The sequence below is a fragment of the Protopterus annectens genome, chromosome 16.part0, assembly GCF_019279795.1.
Source record: "Protopterus annectens isolate FY-2018-M chromosome 16.part0, PAN1.0, whole genome shotgun sequence".
Classification (NCBI taxonomy): Eukaryota; Metazoa; Chordata; order Ceratodontiformes; family Protopteridae; genus Protopterus; species Protopterus annectens.
This window is the reverse complement of record NC_056750.1, coordinates 881,746,428-881,769,372: the sequence shown is the minus strand read 5'-3', so window position 1 is coordinate 881,769,372 and position 22,945 is coordinate 881,746,428. Positions and strand designations below refer to the sequence as shown.

General features: G+C 39.8%; 1 protein-coding gene across 1 annotated transcript in view; it reads right to left on the bottom strand.

The window, feature by feature from the left end:
- LOC122790680 (src substrate cortactin-like) overlaps window positions 1-22,945 on the bottom strand; it is a 1,120,562-nt gene that overhangs the window by 668,910 nt on the left and 428,707 nt on the right. The window contains exon 8 of the mRNA XM_044058203.1: window positions 803-858. Within this exon, the coding sequence (XP_043914138.1) occupies window positions 803-858 (56 nt within the window). The remainder of the gene's footprint in view (window positions 1-802; window positions 859-22,945) is intronic.

Here is a 22,945-nt window from a genome sequence, read left to right as displayed (position 1 = left end):
GGCACTCTGGTTAACAAGACTGTACTTCACTTGTGATATAAATAAGTGGCACTCTGGTTAACAAGACTGTACTTCACTTGTGATATAAATAAGTGGCACTCGGGTTAACAAGACTGTACTTCACTTGTGATATAAATAAGTGGCACTCTGGTTAACAAGACTACTTCACTTGTGATATAAATAAGTGGCACTCTGGTTAACAAGACTGTACTTTACTTGTGATATAAATAAGTGGCACTCTGGTTAACAAGACTGTACTTCACTTGTGATATCACCTTCATACTTGTTAAAAACATGCTGCAGATTTTAAAACTTACTCACAAGATGGAGCTAAATAAATACAACCTAAGAGAGCAGCAAGACATAATGCACGTGTCCTCTGAGCTACAGGACGTCCCATCACCCAACAAGACATAATGCAGGTCTTCTCTGCAGCTAAAGGACGTCCCATCACCCAACAAGACATAATGCAGGTGTTCTCTGAGCTACAGGACGTCCCATCACTCAACAAGACATAATGCAGGTGTCCTCTGAGCTACAGGACCTCCCATCACCCAACAAGACATAATGCAGGTCTTCTCTGCAGCTAAAGGACGTCCCATCACCCAACAAGACATAATGCAGGTGTCCTCTGAGCTACAGGACGTCCCATCACCCAACAAGACATAATGCAGGTGTCCTCTGAGCTACAGGACGTCCCATCACCCAATCCTCTATTGAGAAGGCTGATACTTTGATGCCATTCCCACCACCCTTTGATATTAGTTACCAAAAAATGCAAAGGCCAAAAATGCGGACTTACCTTATCCATTCTGTCTTTCTCCACACCATATCTACCACCAAAGCCTTTAGAATAATCTAGAAAGGAGAACAGGAAGGATAAGTCTTTCAAAATAAAAATTAGTGGCGGCATGCAAGGGTTTTGCAGTAAATACAGCCAAAGGTAAAATGCAGGAGCCTGTCGAATCACTCTATAAATCAAATTGCTTCAGCATATACAGCATCTTTACTTCTGTATTAGCTAGAAGTCTTTAAGTGGGTCCTCTAGGTGGGTGTACATGCTTTCTGAAGTGATATGAAGAAAAGGCAAGCTGTGAATTATATGACAATAGGAAAACAAGCAATTCTTAAAATAAAAACTGGTCCACATACTCGGCACAGACTTCATAAAAATCTGTCTTTCAAGAAAGCAGCAGTTTCATCTAAGAAAACAGGCACTGATCAATCTGAACAGAGCAACTGCACATCCATTCAAAAATAATTCATCCCAGTGAACCATTTTTTTTTTTTTTTTTTAACACTCCATAATACAACAATGGTTAAAAATCCTGCCTTCTCATTTGAGTAGATACTTGGGTCAGATGTCAAACTGAAAACTAACATTTGACATCCTAAAAGTTTACATGACCTTCCCAAGCTTTCTGCTCCTAACAAAGCATTGTAGTGTTATACTACGCAATAAAGTATTAGAAAAATACAAGCCCTGCATTAAAGGTGTTACAACTCAATGTCTTACTTTGCCAGCAGTCAAGGAAAAACATAATTCTTGGGACAAGTGCTCTCTCTCTTGGGGACAGACTGAGGTGACGTAATTCACATGTTAAAAAATCGGAAGCCAAATGAGAGCACAGTCTTAAAAACCTATGTCAGCTACAGCACATGTGCCTCTTTCAAAACTATGATTATCCTAGTACGCAACTATTACCAGTCCCAGCCTGGTCCTGAAGTATGCAGGGATTACGTCTGGACTAATAGCCTGGATGACGAAGGCTTCAGGTCTTTCAAAACTATGATTACCCTAGTACACAACCATTATCAGTCCCAGCCTGGTCCTGAAGTGTGCAGGGATTAAGTCTGGACTAATAGCCTGGATGATGAAGGCTTCAGGCAGGGCAAGATGGCTGTGAGAAGCCATTTCACCCTTCCTGGGAGAATTAAGTAGTATTTTAGTCAGTGTCTCATCACGTAAGGGGAGGTTCGAGCTACAGCAAAAATGGCTTTGACCTGGAATATGTGCTTAACCCGAAGCCCTTAGTAATGCGAGAATGAGAAAGCAAAAGAATTACCAGGCTCTACGTACAACTGACAATAACATGAACATAGTTCACTGAAAGTCATGCTCAGCAAATGTCAACTATGCACTTTTCCTACTGCCATGTGACCACAATACTGATATTTACAAGTCAGGGGGTGGGGTCCGGTGTTCTCCTCATCCTTACACTTGGACGGCATGGAAGATTGTATTCTGTATTGCTTACTTGAGGTAGGTTACACTCTAATCCGTCGGCGTGTGGCTTACTTGTGGTACATTACCCTCTAATCCGTTGGCGTGTAGCTTACTTGTGGTACATTACCCTCTAATCCCTTGGCGTGTGGCTTACTTGTGGTACATTACCCTCTAATCCCTTGGCGTGTGGCTTACTTGTGGTACATTACCCTCTAATCTGTCGGTGTGTGGCTTACTTGTGGTACATTACCCTCTAATCCGTCGGTGTGTGGCTTACTTGTGGTACATTACCCTCTAATCCGTCGGTGTGTGGCTTACTTGTGGTACATTACCTTCTAATCTGTCGGTGTGTGGCTTACTTGTGGTACATTACCCTCTAATCCGTCGGTGTGTGGCTTACTTGTGGTACATTACCCTCTAATCCGTCGGTGTGTGGCTTACTTGTGGTACATTACTCTCTAATCCGTTGGTGTGCTGAGCAATGGATTGGAAGTAGTTTTTCAACTGGTGTTGCAAGGAAGGTGTCAGCACCTCTGCAGCAATGTGTTCAAGCTCCAAATACCTTCTACTGGTAACTCCCTCTTCTTGGTTCTGGTCCACACCACAGTCATAGTTATTTACTTACTTATACTGACGTTTGTTTACTGAGAAAGTCTGACTGGGCAAAAAACTATTTTCAGTGGCGGTCCATGAAGTAAAGCTCCACAGAATATAAATGACAATTCAATACCACTCACAATAAAATATATAAAATAAAATATACAATGGTAAGAAAAGAATACAAACATCAAACAAATCTATAAATGATAGAGATAAATGCATCCAAGTAAATATGAAAGTAAACAATATAAATGTAAAAGGAGTATGAAAAGTTTAGAAAAAAACTGGAGTATTTGCAGCAAAAAGTAACTTTCTCTCTGCAGAGTCACAAAGCAATGAAATATTCTGAGGATGTTAAAGAGTAGTCTGGTGACGTAGTAGATCACTATACTAAAATGGAAAATAAAAAAAACTGCCACCACCAAAAGTGACTCTGGAGACTGAGGCTAAAATTCTTTATTCAAAGAAACCAAAATACTTCATTTCAAAGACTTAACGCTTTCGCTCAAATACAAAAACAGGCTTCTTTCACCAAAAGATGAAAAGGAATTCTTTTAGTAAAGGTACCTCAACTGAAGCACAAGATGGCCCTATTTTGTACAGGTCTGACTGACGCACAAGATGGCCATATTTTGTACAGGTCTGACTGACGCACAAGATGGCCATATTTTGTACAGGTTTGACCGATGCACACGATGGCATATTTTGTACAGGTTTGACTGACGCACATGATGGCCATATTTTGTACAGGTCTGACTGACGCACAAGATGGCCATATTTTGTGTACAGGTCTGACTGACGCACAAGATGGCCATATTTTGTACAGGTCTGACTGACGCACACGATGGCCATATTTTGTACAGGTCTGACTGACGCACACGATGGCATATTTTGTACAGGTCTGACTGACACACACGATGCCATATTTTGTACAGGTCTGACGCACACGATGGCATATTTTGTACAGGTCTGACTGACGCACACGATGCCATATTTTGTACAGGCCTGACGCACACGATGCCATATTTTGTACAGGTCTGACGCACACGATGCCATATTTTGTGCAGGTCTGACTGACGCGCACGATGTCATATTTTGTGCAGGTCTGACTGACGCACAAGATGTCATATTTTGTGCAGGTCTGACTGACGCACAAGATGTCATATTTTGTACAGGTCTGACTGACGCACACGATGGCCATATTTTGTACAGGTCTGACTGACGTACACGATGCCATATTTTGTACAGGTCTGACTGACGCACAAGATGGCCATATTTTGTACAGGTCTGACTGACGCACACGATGGCATATTTTGTACAGGTCTGACTGACACACACGATGCCATATTTTGTACAGGTCTGACGCACACGATGGCATATTTTGTACAGGTCTGACTGACGCACACGATGCCATATTTTGTACAGGCCTGACGCACACGATGCCATATTTTGTACAGGTCTGACGCACATGATGCCATATTTTGTGCAGGTCTGACTGACGCGCACGATGTCATATTTTGTGCAGGTCTGACTGACGCACAAGATGTCATATTTTGTGCAGGTCTGACTGACGCACAAGATGTCATATTTTGTACAGGTCTGACTGACGCACACGATGGCCATATTTTGTACAGGTCTGACTGACGTACACGATGCCATATTTTGTACAGGTCTGACTGACGCACAAGATGGCCATATTTTGTACAGGTCTGACTGACGCACACGATGCCATATTTTGTACAAGTCTGACTGACGCACACGATGGCCATATTTTGTACAGGTCTGACTGACGCACAAGATGGCATATTTTGTACAGGTCTGACTGACTCACAAGATGGCCATATTTTGTACAGGTCTGACTGACGCACACGATGGCCATATTTTGTACAGGTCTGACTGACGCACACGATGCCATATTTTGTACAGGTCTGACTGACGCACACGATGGCCATATTTTGTGCAGGTCTGACAAGTAAAGGAGGATCAAGGACACCGAAGTGACAATCGGTACTCTGGCACCAGAGAGAGAATACCTTTCCACTCTGCTAGGAATCGTCCCTTCAGAAGTAGAGCACATCCTCTGAAATGTTCCTAAAAGCAGTGAGTGCTAGATGATCCACACTGTCCGCCTTCAAGTCCACAAACGGTGTGCGAGTGATGCCTGGATTTGCGTCGACTGGAGCAAAGTTACAGGCTTTGTCCCTAACATGGTCTATGGAAGGGGGAAACAAGGCTGCCTGGGACAAAATGGAGTTGCTGATTAGTAGTTTTGGTTTGAACCTTTGAGGATTAATGGTGCTAGGAAGACAGCCTATAGAAAAACAGACCTGCCTGCCATATGGAGTAAGCTGCTCCTGCCCAGGCTGCTGCTGCACAATTAACTGTCTACTTTTGGGAGAAACAAATGGATTCATCTCTGGTGCACCATACCCGAGAACTAAGTCCAGAAATACATCCCTGGAGTCCAGAAATACATAACTTGTTAGCATCCACTCTGGTGCAGGTTCAGGCGCCTAGGCAGTGAGACATTTCCCTGTGGGACATTTGGTTGGGGACACATGGCTGAAGTGACATTCAGCAGCAGAGAAATATAGGTGTTGTGAAATCCCTGTGGGCAAAGGGAATCACACACTGCCACATCCACAGCTTTAATAACCAAGTGCATGGAGGCAGAAGTAGTAATGAGTGCTGTGCTCAGTGTACTTCACATCCTTACGTAACTACAACATAAAGTGTGCTACAGCATGGGGGCAGGGGAAGTAATGAGTGTTGTGCTCAGTGTACCCTACATGCTTGTGTTGTGCTCAGGGTACAGTGCATGCTTATGTAACTACAACGTGCTGAAGTTTGCTATAGCATGGAGGAAGTCTTACATGCTACTGTAGTCACATTTATGTTCCAGTATGCCTTTCAGGCAATTTTCCCTACACTCTGAAGGGGGCAGTGGTCCACAAACCCATTATACAGGAACTTCCCATTCTGCACCATTTTTACTGCCACTAGCATGCCCAGTGGCTAGCCTGCTGATGCCTGTCATGTTGTCTTGGGGGCCATGGACATTATTTCCCCCTGTGCATTTGGTTACTTAAGTTGTGTGCACGGCATCAGATTTTTCGCTTTACCCACAGGGAATTTGTAATAGCCATATTTCTCTGCAGCTGAATGCCATTCAGTCATGAGTACCCAACCAAATATCCCACAGCGAAATGTCACATGTCACGCTGCCTAGGCCCATTTGCCTCTGGCGTGTTCAGCTAGTCTGCTAAAGAGGTATCCTGAGAGGAGATGTAAAATGCCAAGAGAATCACTCCAGACCCTTGAGATGGTTCCAATGCTTGCAACATATACATGCCCAATAAGAAACAAGGAGATCTTGCCAGTTTGTTGATGTATCACATCACTGTGATGTCATCTGAGAGGATGTGCGATTTATCACATCACTGTGATATCATCCGATAGGATGTGCAAGATCCCTGCTCCCAAGTGGGTCTGAATGTTATTGATTTATTTATTCCAGTTTGATGACCGGGGAGGTCCCGTCCCACTGGGCTTGGGGGGCCCGTTTTCAGTGGAGGTCAGGGGAAAAAAGCTCCACAACACAGTTTACTTACATGAATAATTTCAAAGACAGTTTGCATTACAAACAGGTTGCATTCAAAAAAGAAAAAAATAAACAATTACAGTTTTGTTCAGGAGAAAAAGGCAGGCATATAGCATAATAGCTAGATTTTACTGTTTAGTTACATATACGATCTACATTTGAGTGCGAGGTTAGGAAGGTAAGAAGGTTATCAAGGAGTAAAGGGGGAGAAGAGCTTGAGAGGAATGGGTGGAAAAGTACAGTTGCATTTCCTGTTTAGATAAGAGTTAGGAATGAAGTTGAGTTTTAAAGTTAAGGTTGTCACAGGTCCTCAGTGTGGAGGGCAGAGCATTCCATTTTTTAGCTAGGGAAAAGGATAACAGAAGCTGACCAGCTGGGCGCTTGGGTTTTTGAATGGTGATCAGGTTTTGGTGGGTAGATCTAAGGGATCTGAGGGGGGTATATGGTTGTAGTACATTGGATAGTGCAGGGCAGTTAGTAGGTTGGAACAATAATTTGTGGGCTGTGGTTATTTGGAGAAAGTCAAGTTGATTGGGGAGTTCAGAGTTCAAGGTAGTTTAAAACAGTGAAGGAGGTGCAGTGATGAGAGGAGGATTTGGCATTTGTGACAAATCTGGAGATTATGTTGTAACATACTTCCAGTTTGGAGGTAAGTGTGTAAGATAAATTAGTGAGCAGAGGAGCACCATACAGTAGAGAGGAAAGGAGATAGGTTGTGGCGAGAGTTAGTCTGGTGGTAGGAAAGAGGAAGTGGTTGTTTCTGTATAGTAGGCCAAATTTTGTGTGTGTTTTCTTGATGTTTAGCTGGACAGGAGTGTTAAATTTTAGGTGATCAATGGTGACACCAAGAAGTTTGTTGGAGGGTACAACTTTGATAGTGGAGTTATTAAGGCTGGTAATTTGATGTGAGTTTTTATCAAGAGGGGAGGATTTTGAGGGAGAGAATAGAAGGATCTTAGTTTTGTTGGCATTTAGTGAGAGGTGATTTTGGAGCATCCAGTTTTCGGAGGTTGAGAAGGCAGTTTGAGTCAGAGATTGGAGCTCTGCTAGGTTAGTGGTGCAGCAGATCCACGTGGAATCGTCAGCGTATTGTGCAATTTTGGTATTGGGTATGGCTTTGTGGAAGTCATTAATAAAGATAATGAATAGCAATGGGCCAAGTATGGAACCTTGGGGTACTCGAGTGGGGGTAGGAAGGAAAGTGGAGGTGGCCTGGCCCCATTTCACGGCTTCTGACCTGTCAGAAAGATAGCTGGAGAACCAGGAAAGAGTTTTTTTGGGAAGGGTTGAGATTAGAGAGGTGGTTTAGAAGGTGGGTATGGGAGATGGTATCAAAGGCTTTGGATAAGTCCAGCAGAACAAAAGATACCATATTACCAGAGTCATGGGCTAAATTGACAGAATGTAAGGAGGAGAGAAGGGTGGAGTTGGTACTGTGTCCTGGGTGGAAGCAGTGTTGGGTAGGAGAGAGTAGCTGGTGTTTGGTAAGGAATGGCAAGAGCTGCAGGTGGATGCATTTTTCAAGAAGTTTGGAGATTGGGGAAAGGATGGCTATGGATGCATTTTTCAAGAAGTTTGGAGATTGGGGAAAGGATGGCTATGGGGCATAAATTGGAGACTTTACAGTTTTTTCCACCCTTGTGGAGTGGAAGAATAAATGCAGTACGCCATAGTTTGGGTACATAGGATTCGAGTCGTGATCTATTGATCAGGATGCTGACAGGCAAAGCAATAACGTCTGAGGCTATTTTTAGGAAGGAATGCTGTCAGGGGCACTGGAGCAAGGCTTTAGTTTAGACAGAAGTTTCTTTATTAGGCTGGTGGAGACGGGTTTGAGTTCGAAAGAAGGGGAGGAGAAAACTGAGCAAGGAGGGGTGGAGGGTTATTGTTGGTAATGGTCTTGGCTAGCTCAGCGATAGAAGAGGTGAAGAAGGTACTGAATAGTGAGGCAATTTCAAGGTCGGATTTGCTGGTGTCAGGACAGGGACTTGTTTTTTTGTACCAGGCCTAAGGAGGGAATTAGAGTTCCAGAATTGTTTGGGGTTTTTTGCATGATTTACTTGTAGTTTGATGTAGTGAGACTTTTTATCTCTAATGACTTGTTTTTTGGCTAGGTTTCTCAGCTGTTTATATTTAAGTAAGACTTCTGGCTGTTTATATTGGAGGTATGCTTTCCAGGCTTTATCCCTTTGTAGCAAAATCTTTTTGGTATCTTTGGTGAGCCATGGGTCTTTGTTTTAACTCTCTGTTCGTACTGCAGCGAGGGAGTTGAGGACAGTTACGAATGTTGAATTGAAATAGGCAACGGCTGCATCTAATGGTACAGTTTTTAGGGGATTCCAGTTAGTTAGCTTAAGGGAGTCAGAGAAAGTAGTAGGGTTAAAGTTAGATAGGTTACGAGTATGAATGTACTGGTGAGTGTGGGGAAGTCGGTGTAGCTCGAAAGGTGAAGGCAGGGAGGTGGGTCTCCTAATGGGTCAAAAATGACTCCAAATTTTATGACTTTGTTAGGATGAGATACTAGGATCCAGTCAAGTATGGAGCGTGGGGGGTTGGTTTTGTTAGGTCTAGTCATGGAGTTAGTAAGTTGAGTGAAGTTAAATGGGTAGATTTTTATGGTGGGATTAGGGTTAATGATTTTTTTCCCAGTCAATATTTACATCTCCCATAATGTAGGTTTCTAGCTTAATATTAGAGGAGGTCTTCCAGGGTATTGGTGTTGCTACCAGGAGGAATATAGAGGGAAATGATGCAGATGCTTTTATGGTTGTTTAATTTTTAGTAGGCCAGTTACAAGTTCAGTATTATTTAAAGAAGGGATGGGATTAGGGTCAGGAGTGATGGACAAACGGTTGGAGTAGATTAAAGCTGCACCACCACCTCTTCTACTTAGGCAGTCAGATCGGAGAGAATGAAATCCGGGGGAAGAAATTCAGAGTCACTTATGTGAGGTTTTTTTGCCAGGTTTCAGAGATGGCTACAATATCAAGTAAGTTGTGATTGAGCCAGGCATGAAAGAGGGTTAATCTATTTTTTAAGCTTTGGGCATTGATGGTGAGGAATTTGAGGTGTTTACTGGTGGAATTGTTGTTGGTGCTGGGGTGGTTTGCTGGAGAGAAGTTTGGTCCTGGATTGGGGTGAAGGTTGCCGGCTAAGCAAAGGTAAGTGAGATGGGGAATAAGTTTATTAGGTTTGTACTTAGATAAAAGTGGCTGGTAGTGAATGGGTTTGGGTTTGTAGTATTTAGTAGTGCTTGGGAAAAGTTTTACTTTTAAGAGAAGGATAGGGTGGGAGGGAATTCAAGAGGCAGAGATGTGGAAGTGGGCTGTAAGGAGGGGGTGGGGAGGAAGAGGTGGAAGGTGTAAATGTTAATCAGTATAAGAGCTGGCATGGTAAAGAGGTAGTAGAAGGATGAGGATGGATGTAGAGAGAAGGATTTTAGGAGGAAGGGTGAGCATGGTAGCTGGAGTCAGTCAGAAGTGATAGGAGGGTAATGGGATATTAGGTGGGAGGGGGGTGTGGTAGTGAGTCATGTAGGTTGGAGAAAGGGGTGACAGGATTGGTTGGAGGAGAGGGAGGGATTGTAGGAGGAGAATAAATGTAGGAGCACTGGGGGCAGGATAGGGGGGCGGAGTGAGCCCGCAGGAGGAGCCAAGAAGGCGGGAAGGACTAGAAAATAATCAATCAGTGACCTGAGGCTGGAAAAGGAGAGCTACTGCTAGGGTGCAGGTATTCTGGTTACAAATTTGGTTTTCCAGTTACCAACTTTGGACTTAAAGTTTGGTTAGGGTACACTCTTTAAAGAATGCGCATGAGTGTGTGGTGGTAATTCCACAGATTCCTTAATGTAGGGGCAGAATAAATTAGTGGAGCAGCGCAAAAGGTTTATTGCAGGTCTTTTTATCATGTGTATGCTGCCACCTAGTGGAGAAAGGAGGGAGGTACACAGAGTAAAAGAGGTGCCACTGTGAAGTTAGGTTTACAAAGTTAAACAGAGGCAAAGAGGGGAGTAGATTGTAAACAGAGGTTGGGGGGGGGGGGGACAATGCAATGGCCTGCGGTAGGCTATCTTCAAGCACACCGAGGTAGAATGCTGCTCAAGTTTAGATAGTCACTAGAAAAACATATTTCGGACTGTTACATACACCTAGTCTTCCTTAGCAGTGGGTAGACAAAAGTCCCAGTATATTTAGTGTTGATCAAGCAGGTTGTCCACAGACATGGACAGAAGGGCTGTCAGCATTTAGTTTATGTTAATGCCTCTTCCTCGGGGTTTTGCCCTAGATACCATGGATCCTAAACTCTCCTGAGTGGGCTTACCAGGCCTTGCCTGAGAAATCTGCAGTGAATGCTGAGTATCTGGACCTAACTTTAAAACCATCTCGAGACTGAACTTGTTGGATGAGCCATGAAAGCTCTTTTCTGATGCAAAGCAATAGTAGCACAAGGCAATGCGATGACTAATCGTTTGCACCAAATGCTCATTAAGTATCATTGTGATTTCCTCATGTCTAGCCTTGCCATTGGGTACCATCAAATGGAAAATGCCATGCATCTAATACTATAAGGCATTCCCTTGTAAATTGCCTCTACTGTGTTGCAAACCTTAAGTAATTTGACAGAAAACTTACTTTATCTGAGGGGAGGAAGACCCTCTGGTGCAGTGTTCAGCAGTGTCCCAAGAAAAATGACCCATTTGCCAAGTGCTAGACAGAATTTTGAAAAATGCAGAGCAGGCCTAAGCTTTAAAAGGAAGTCTGTGTGCATAGCAGAAGATTTTAAACCTCCTCTGGAGTTGTACAGTTAAGGGCACAAGTGCACATTCAACATCAGAAAGTAGGCAAATGCTTCAACGATGCACATTGTGAACATCTGCCCTGTTATGATACAAATAAAAACTTCTACACACTAGTAAAAAAACAAACATTAAAGGAGCTGTATACCATATTATTTCAGTACTACTAAGCACTTTCATCCAGACTTCAGAGTAAAATTAAACAAAGCTTTTAAAACACAAGGTTACCAATCACATTTCAAATCCAATCAACAGTTCATTAGTAAATGAATGATACTTAAAGTTGTACTAACACTAAAGGAAAAAGAATGAATAGTACTTGCTGTATATGTTAGAAACCGTTCCAGTTATTTAACATCTGTTGACCGGGAAAGTCCAATTAGGACAGACCTATTTTCAGTGGAGGTCCTGGGAGAAACACTCCAGACTTGTGTCTTTGGAATGTGGGAGGAAACCAGAGCACCCAGAGGAAATGCAGGGAAGACATGCAGACCCCACAAAGAAGGCACCGCAGCCGAAAATCTAAGTGAAGAACCTCTTGCTGCAAGGTGACAATGTTAACCGCTGCACCACCCTAAATTTATTTTTGTATTTATGTTTATGTATTGCATTTATATGCATTCACATAGAATAATTTATTCATTGTATTTTTATATTACAAAGGCTGAAGACATTTTTGTGCTGTTTTACTTAATTTTTTTTCTTTTCTTAGTACAGCTTTAAGGATCATTCATTTCCTAGTTCACTGTTAATTTGATACGAGATCTGATTGTTACCTTTGGGTTTTAAAAGCTTGGTTGTTTCAACAGTTTTATTTTACTCTGATGAAGTCTATGAGAGATGAAAGTGCTTAGTACTAATGAAATAAAATGGTACACAGTTTCTTTCAATTTTTGCAGCTTTTTACTAGTTCTAAATAAACCAAATAGCAAGGAAGTGAGCTTGAAGTAGCATCTCCCTGGCTCAAAGTGGAGACACGGTCTGTCCACTATGGTTATGGGTATAGGTAGGTAGATATCCTTTAAGTCCAGGGTGACCATGTAAGCTTTTAGAAAAGAAAGGGAGGCAAGAAGGTTCATGCAAAGCTGGCATTTTCAACTCTGGTTTCTTAAACTTGTTTAACCCTGAAAGGAAAAAAACATTTCCATGTGTCAGAGGTTCATAATTAAGCACTAGGCTAGCTGCCCTTGTGGGGTATTTTAGGCCTAGCAATTTCCCTTTTGTGCTCTAAACAACTTATATCCCACTCAGTTGCAGACTGATCTTAACCACTCTATGGTGGATAATTATATATTACCCCTAATGCGAACAACTGGGATCATGCTATTGATAATTTGGGGTGACCCATGCATTGGATAAAGCATTTAGAAGCTGCCTCTGCCCATTAGTAAGTACAGGGCCAGTCCTGGGGTAAATGTTCTGTTTCTTATCCAGAGCTCTAAATTGTGCTTGAATATGATACAGGTGTACCTTGCTCCACAGCAGCAATATCCAGTGTGAGATAGACCTGTCCCTCTAGACCATTCTGTTGATGTTGCTGAAGAGATTTAATTCCCCAGACTGAGCATTTCTGGTGCCATTTGATTTGTAACTAGAAGTCCTTTCTTTTAACTAGCAGTAGTCTGGAAGAGAGCCAACTCCTACTTCTGTTTTTGATATTCAGTCTACAGTTCCCTGTAAGAGTGTATCTTGTAGGAGGGTTGGTTTAAATGTGTTTGGCAACCCAAGGACTGGAGGAAGACTAAAGCTCTCCGATATCCCTAACAACTGTAGTCTACATTCCTGACTTAAAAGTCAAAGCCCCCAATTATTTTGGGCAATTTTATCCCATTATGGTATGAGAAGGTCAACAATGACCCCTTGCTCTGTGGGTTTTGTTTGAAGAAAATATACAGGGGAGAGATAAGGTGGGATTTGAGGAGCTGGAGAAAGACTGCCATGAATTAATTATAGCTGGTCTATTAGTCACAGCCCTGAAGGCTTCTATGCTTTTTCTGGTCTCCTTCCATTTTCCTTATAGAAGCCTCTTATTCATCTGTTTCTTTCCTTTGTCTTGCCTCTTGTAGGAAGGCCCATTTCCTATAGAGAAGTTTCTTCTGAAACTTCAGTACAGAGGGGTAAAAAAAAGTTTTATAGACAGCTTCCATACATCCACAATCAAGTTACAGAAGATGCCCACAGAGACCCCAAAAACAGAGGCCACCATCCAGAGAGTTTAATAGGCAAATGGGAACAGAAGCAAAGTGCCACGTCTTTCTTCCTTACCATCTGTACATTATACAACACACCTAGGGAAACTCAGAGTCATCAATCATCTACTGTATGTATTCGGAAAAGGAAAGCGGAGTTCCAGAAGAAAATCCAGCTGACCATGAGAGCACACATGAGGTATGAACAGGCCTTAAATAGCTCATGATATAGCAAAATTACAGTCTTTTGACTTGACTGTTTGACCAAGGGATATGGAGACAGACTACCATAGAGATTCTCAGGATGTGTGTCAGCACCCAAGAACTCAATCCTAGAACTGATACTGTCAAGGACAAACATGAAGAGACCACCACCTTTGCGTAAGAAACAGTAATAAAAGCATTAAAAGCAGAATCTGACAGGAAAGCTTCCTGACTGAGGGGTATTCAGCTTGGGAGTACTTGCTATCATCAGAGTAGGTGGCGGTTTCCAGAAGGGTAATATCACAAGCCATGGCTGAAGTAGATGTCACAGTCTGGGTTTGCAAACCCACCTCACTGTAATTGATGGTCTCAAGAGTAAGGGGCCACTCATACTCAGGTCAGTGGCCTTCTGGTACACCTTTTCTTTAAGTCACTTTTCAAGGTGCTTCTTGTAATAGGCAGTCAGTTTGGAGGAAAACATTTTCTACTTGCTATTGCTTAAGTCATTGTGCCAAAAATATTTGTGGTCTAGATTTTTCAGAAAAATAGTTGTTCAACAGCAATCTTTCTAAACTCACTCTTGTATAGACACTTCTCTTTAGCACTCATTTGTGCCTCCTCTTCTTCTGTGGGATTCCCTTATTCTGGAATATTTCAACCTCTGTCAGGCCATCTAATTCCTATTACTTCTTAATCTCTCTAGCTATAACTTCTGAAGAAAGTTTCTATCTTCCTTCTCTCAATTCCCACTACGCATCCATTAAATCCCTCTCTTTTAACAGGCAGCTGGGGAACTACCAATCTGTCATCATTATTTCATTGCCCTGTATTTTCATCTTATTTTTTTTTTACTGGTACATGATCTCACTGTTACTGGATGCGGCAAAGCTTACAATTAGTTGTACGTTTCCGTGAAATATAATTTTTCTGTCTAGTCCAGTGATTGTACCTCAGAGAATACGGAAATTCTGTCAAGAGTTCCTACTATTGAATTCACATCTTCCATACCAAATATTTTCATAAACTTCTTCAGCAATCTACTCTCCACTGTTATATTTTCCCTTACATGCCCCCAGATACATCTTCACTATTGCAAATCACAACCCTCTTACATGTAGCATTCACAGATGAAAGCTGACAAGTTCTCCCAAAATATTCTAAAACTACATCGCAGTAGTTTTTGGACTAATACAAATAGATGGCAGTACAATCCCTCATTACCAATAACCCCTTACAACCATAAATCTACTATTGTATTTTTTTCTCATCTACCACTACTGGAGGTCATCTAGAAATTACTATAATTACTATAATTACTCCTCTTCTCCTTTGTCCATATTATTCTGCTGAACATCCACCCTGAAATTCTTTGTCAAAGTCACATACTCATTTCTTCAGCAGTGCTATTTGCACTCTCCATTTCTTACTACATTTCAAATATGCTTTTATATCCATAACTGTAAAGGCATTTACATACTACAAACTGAAAACCACAGCCATGTTAAACTATACACACAAACGTACACACACACACGTGTATAACTATATACATATATCTATAACTGTATAGCCATTTACATACACTACAAAATGAAAACCACAGCCATTTTAAACTATATACACAAAAACGTGCACACACACGTGTATAATTACATACATATATCTATAACTGTAAAGCCATTTACATACACTACAAAATGAAAACCACAGCCATGTTAAACTATATACACAAACGTGCACACACACGTGTATAACTATATACATATATCTATAACTGTAAAGGCGTTTACATACTACAAAATGAAAACCACAGCCATGTTAAACTATATACACACAAACGTGCACACACACGTGTATAACTATATACATATATCTATAACTGCAAAGCCATTTACATACTACAAAATGAAAACCACAGCCATGTTAAACTATATACACACAAACGTGCACACACACACGTGTATAACTATATACATATATCTATAACTGTAAAGGCATTTACATACACTACAAAATGAAAACCACAGCCATGTTAAACTATATACACACAAACGTATACACACACACACGTGTATAACTATATACATATATCTATAACTGTAAAGCCATTTACATACTACAAAATAAAAACCACAGCCATGTTAAACTATATACACACACAAACGTGCACACACGTGTATAACTATATACATATATCTATAACTGTAAAGCCATTTACATACTACAAAATGAAAACCACACCCATGTTAAACTATATACACACAAACGTGCACACACGTGTATAACTTTATACATAGATCTATAACTGTAAAGCCATTTACATACACTACAAAATGAAAACCACACCCATGTTAAACTATACATACACAAACGTGCACACACACACACACACGTGTATAACTACATACATATATCTATAACTGTAAAGCCATTTACATACTACAAAATGAAAACCACACCCATGTTAAACTATACACACACAAACGTACACACACACATGTATAACTATATACATAAATCTAACTGTAAAGCCATTTACATACTACAAAATGAAAACCACACCCATGTTAAACTATACACACACAAACGTACACACACACGTGTATAACTATATACATAAATCTAACTGTAAATCCATTTACATACTACAAAATGAAAACCACAGCCATGTTAAACTATATACACATATGTGCACACATGTGTGCTCCTGTCAATACAGCACATCCTACATTAATTGAAAAATTGGGTTACTTCAAATTCCTATACTATCTGAACATTAATCCTATCTTGTTCTATAATAGCAAGTAGCTTCTTTATCATCCCTCTGAAGTCCTGTAAGGTAATGTTCTGACTCTGTACATAGTTACTTTAATGTCTTGAGATGCATTGGTATACTCAGAGTTGCAATTTTTCTGTACTAAGGCTAATAGCAGCCTAACTATGAATGTTTATTATTTTGTAACTAGTATCTTTCACATCTTTGTAATTTGTAAGCTTATTTTACCTATATTTTATTGTATTGTATTTTTCTCTGTGGAGCTTTTCTCCCCGGGCCTCCGCTGAAAATGGACATGTATCCAGTCGGACCATCCCGGTCAACAAATGTAAAATAAAATAAATAAATAAAATGTGTATAACTATATACATATATCTATAACTGTAAAGGCATTTACATACTACAAACTGAAAACCACAGCTATGTTAAACTATATATACACAAATGTGCACACACACACGTGTATAACTATATACATATATCTATAACTGTAAATCCATTTACATACACTACAAAATGAAAACCACAGCCATTTTAAACTATATACACAAAAACGTACACACACACACGTGTAGAACTACATACATATATCTATAACTGTAAAGCCATTTACATACACTACAAAATGAAAACCACAGCCATGTTAAACTATATACACACAAATGGAAACACGCACGTGTATAACTATATACATATATCTATAACTGTAAAGGCATTTACATACACTACAAAATGAAAACCACAGCCATGTTAAACTATATACACACAAACGTGCACACACACACGTGTATAACTATATACATATATCTATAATGGCATTTACATACTACAAAATGAAAACCACAGCCATGTTAAACTATATACACACAACCGTGCACACACACACGTGTATAACTATATATATACATATACCTATAACTGTAAAGGCATTTACATACACTACAAAATGAAAACCACAGCCATGTTAAACTATACACACACAAACGTGTATAACTATACACATATATCTATAATGGCAGTTACATACTACAAAATGAAAACCACAGCCATGTTAAACTATATACACACAACCGTGCACACACACACACACACACACACACACACACACGTGTATAACTATATACATATACCTATAACTGTAAAGGCATTTACATACACTACAAAATGAAAACCACAGCCATGTTAAACTATACACACACAAATGTACACACACACATATATAACTATATACATATATCTATAACTGTAAAGGCATTTACATACACTACAAAATGAAAACCACAGCCATTTTTAACTATATACACACAAACGTACACACACACACATATATAACTATATACATATATCTATAACTGTAAAGCCATTTACATACACTACAAAATGAAAACCATAGCCATGTTAAACTATATACACACAAAGGAGCACACACACACGTGTATAACTATATACATACATAACTGTAAAGCCATTTACATACACTACAAAATGAAAACCACAGCCATGTTAAACTATATACACACAAATGTGCACACGCACGTGTATAACTATATACATATATCTATAATTGTAAAGGCATTTACATACACTACAAAATGAAAACCACAGCCATGTTAAACTATATACACACAAACGTGCACACACACACACACACGTGTATAAATATATACATATATCTATAACTGTAAAGCCATTTACATAATACAAAATGAAAATCACACCCATGTTAAACTATATACACAAACGTGCACACACACGTGTATAACTATATACATATATCTATAACTGTAAAGGCATTTACATACACTACAAAATGAAAACCACAGCCATGTTAAACTATATACACACAAACGTACACACACGTGTATAACTATATACATATATCTATATTTTTATTTATTTATTTTACATTTGTTAACCGGGCTAGTCCAACTGGATACATGTCCATTTTCAGTGGAGGCCCGAGGAGAAAAGCTCCACTATCTAATGCATAACAACAAAAATACATTCAAAGTACACAGGTAATTTAAGACACAAGTAAAACAGGGATTTAAAATTACATAGGGAATTAAGACACAAGTAAAACAGGCATATAGGCTTTCCTTTCAGTAAGTTCAAAAAGGTGAATACAGAGACTATCAAATTTCTACAGTACAGGTCAAAGTACATAGGTAATTTGAGATTCAACTAAAACAGGCATTCATAATTACATAGGGAATTTAAGACGCAACTAAAACAGGCATTTACGCTAACTTTTCAGTAAGTTCAAAAGGTGAAAACAGAGACTATCAAATTTCTTCAGTACAGGTATATAAAATGTGAGACAGAAATAATTAAGTAGTTTAAAAGCAAAAGATAGAGTTACTAGAAAATTTTAGTTTGAAGTTGAGAGAGTCAATTTCTTAGGTAGAGATGAAAAATAAAATGGAGAAATAGAGTTGGGAGACAGTGCAAAGGATGCAGGAGAAGGTAGGAGGTACGTGATCAGCTAGGGTTATTGCAAGAGCAAAGCCAGTGATTGGTTAGAAAATGTTTCAGTTGAGTTTTAAATAGTGTGATAGAAGTTTGGGCTAAGGAAGTTGATTCCAAATTTTACCAACTGAGTTGGAAAATATCGAGTCACCTGCTGTATTCTTTGATAGAGATGTTTAAATCAGTATTTTATTGGAAGAGCGTAGGGTTTTTAGGTTGTTATAGGGTTTTATCAGGGTGGAGAGCATTGGTATCTTTTCTGGGTGGTGAAGGGCTTTATGGGCAGTTGTAAGGTGATAGTATTGAATTAGGTGAGGTAACTCCAGCCACCCTAGGTTAAGGAGGTTCAGGCAGTGATGTGTTTTATATGGAGAGGCAGTGGCAAATTTGGCAATGTTGTTATAGGCTGTTTAATGAAATTTTGGAAAGTCAGAGGATGCCTGAGGAGTGGAGAAAAAGTGTTTTGGTACCTATCTTTAAGAATAAGGGTGATGTGCAGAGCTGCAGTAACTACAGAGGGATAAAACTGATTAGTCACAGCTTGAAGTTATGGGAAAGAGTAGTGGAAGCAAGGTTAAGAAGGGAGGTGATGATTAGTGATCAGCAGTATGGTTTCATGCCAGGAAAGAGCACTACAGATGCAATGTTTGCTCTGAGAGTGTTGATGGAGAAATACAGAGAAGGTCAGAAGGAGTTGCATTGTGTCTTTGTAGACTTGGAGAAAGCATATGACAGGGTGCCTAGAGAAGAGTTGTGGTATTGTATGAGGAAGTCGGGAGTGGCAGAGAAGTGTAAGAGTGGTACAGGATATGTAATGAGGGTAGTGTGACAGTGGTGAGGACTGCAGTGGGAGTGACAGATCTGTTTAAGGTGGAGGTGGGATTACATCAAGGATCAGCTCTGAGTCCTTTCTTATTTGCAGTGGTGATGGACAGGTTGACAGATGAGATCAGACAGGAGGCCCCGTGGACTATGATGTTTGCAGATGACATTGTGATCTGTAGTGAGAGTAGGAATCAGGTTGAGGAGACTTTGGAGAGGTGGAGATATGCTCTAGAGAACAGAGGAATGAGGGTCAGCAGGGCTAAGACAGAATATATGTGTGTAAATGAGAGGGAGGGTAGAGGAATGGTGAGGATGCAGGGAGTAGAGTTGGTAAAGGTGGACGAGTTTAAGTACTTGGGATCAACAGTTCAGAGTAATGGTGAATGTGGAAGAGAGGTGAAGAAGAGAGTACAGGCAGGGTGGAATGGGAGGAGAAGAGTGTCAGGAGTGATTTGTGACAGACGGGTATCGGTAAGAGTGAAAGGGAAGGTCTACAAGTGTAGTGAGACCAGCTATGTTATATGGGTTGGAGACAGTGGCATTGACAAAAAGGCAGGAGTCGGAGCTGGATGTGGCAGAGTTAAAGATGTTAAGATTTGCAATCGGTGTGACTAGGATGGATAGGATTAGGAATCAGTATATTAGAGGGTCAGCCCATGTTGGACAGTTTGGAGACAAAGCAAGAGAGACGAGATTGCGTTGGTTTGGACATGTGCTGAGGAGGGATGATGGGTATATTGGGAAAAAGATGCTAAGGATGGAGCTGCCAGGTAAGAGGAATAGAGGAAGGCCTAAGATAAGGTTTATGGACGTGGTGAGAGAGGACATGCAGGCGGTTGGTGTGACAGAGCAAGATGCAAAGGATAGGAAGAAATGGAAAGAGATGATCCGCTGTGGCGACCCCTAACGGGAAAAGCCGAAAGAGAATGATGATGTTATAGGCTGTTGTAAGCCTATTGATGTTATGTTTAGAAAGATTAGTATATATGGGGGATGCATATAGTAGAGTAGAGATAAGATATGTTATGGCTATGGCAGTTCTTGCTTCAGGAGTTAAGAAAGATTTGATTCTGTAGAGAACCTAATTTTTTGTTAGTTGCTTTTATGATAGAGTTGATATGAAAATCAAATTTTAGTAGGTTGTCGACAGTAACTCCTAGAAGTTTGGTCAGGAGAGATAAGGGTGCCATTGTTAGAAGTAAGTGTGAAACTAATAGGGGGAGACAGGTGTGTGGGTGAGAAGAGGACAAGTTTAGTTTTCTTAGGGTTTAAGAGAAGGCAGTGATTGGAGAACCATTGTTCTATGGTGGTAAACGTTTCTGGAGTGAGTGAGTGGAGGTCAGCTTGGGTTGTGGCAGAGCAGATGATGGTGGTGTCATCGGCGTACTGAATTGCAAGTAGTTAGTGGGGTGGCTAGATACAGGTCGTTAATAAAGATGGAAAATAAAAGAGGACCTAAGATGGAGCCTTGAGGTACTCCTAAAGTGGTAGGGAGAAGTTCGGAAAGATTGTTGTTCCATAAAACAGCTTGTTTCCGATTCTGAAGATAGGAAGTAAACCAGTATAAAGCAAGATTATTGAGAGAGAGAGATTTTAAACAATGTAGGAGGAGTTGGTGATTCACCATGTCAAAGGCTTTTGACAGGTCTACAAAGAATGCAGATGAAAGAAGATTGTTATTCCGGTTTATATTAATTGAGTCTATGAAGGATAATAAGGCTGTTGGGGTGCTATGGTAGAGACGAAAGCCATATTGGCAAGTAGCTAGAAGGTTATTAGATAGGAGGAGATAACTGTAAAGGCATTTACATAGTACAAAATGAAAACCACAGCCATGTTAAACTATATACACACAAATGTGCACACACACACAGCAATAACTACATATATCTATAACTGTGAAGGCATTTACATACTACAAAATGAAAACCACAGCCATGTTAAACTATATACACACAAACGTGCACACACACACATGTATAACTATATACATATATCTATAACTGTAAAGGCATTTACATAGTACAAAATGAAAACCACAGCCATGTTAAACTATATACACACAAACGTGCACACACACACATGTATAACTATATACATATATCTATAACTGTAAAGGCATTTACATAGTACAAAATGAAAACCACAGCCATGTTAAACTATATACACACAAACGTGCACACACACACGTGTATAACTATATACATATATCTATAACTGTAAAGGCGTTTACATACTACAAAATGAAAACCACATCCATGTTAAATTATATACACACAAATGTGCACACACACACACGTGTATAACTATATACATATACCTATAACTGTAAAGCCATTCACATACTACAAATTGAAAATCACACCCATGTTAAACTATATGCACACAAACGTGCACACACACATGTATAACTATATACATATATCTATAACTGTGAAGGCATTTACATACTACAAAATGAAAACCACAGCCATGTTAAACTATATACACACAAACGTGCACACACACACATGTATAACTATATACATATATCTATAACTGTGAAGGCATTTACATAGTACAAACTGAAAACTGCAGCCATGTTAAACTATATACACACAAACGCACACACACACATATAACTATATACATATATCTATAACTGTGAAGGCGCTATATAGTACAAAAATGAAACCACAGCCATGTTAAACTATATACACACAAACGCAGCACACACACATGTATAACTATATATATATATCTATAATCAGAAGGTATTTATATAGCAACTGAAAACTACAGCTATGTTAAACTATATACACACACACGTGTGGTACTACTACAACGCGGTATAACTATATACATATATCCGCTGTAAAGGCATTTACATACTACAAAATGAAAACCAGCCATGTTAAACTATATACACAACGCAACACACACACGTATAACTATATACATATATCTATAACTGTAAGCATTTATACACTACAAAATGAAAACCACAGCCATGTTAAACTATACACAAACGCACACACACGTATAACTATATACATATATCTATAACTGTGAAGGTATTTACATACTACAAAATGAAAACCACAGCCATGTTAAACTATATACACACAACCGGCACACACACACACGGTATAACTATATACATATATCTATAACTGTAAGGCATTTACATACTACAAAATGAAAACCACAGCTATGTTAAACTATATAAAACAAAAAAATTTACACCCCGTGTATAAAAAAAAATATATAAAAAAAAAAT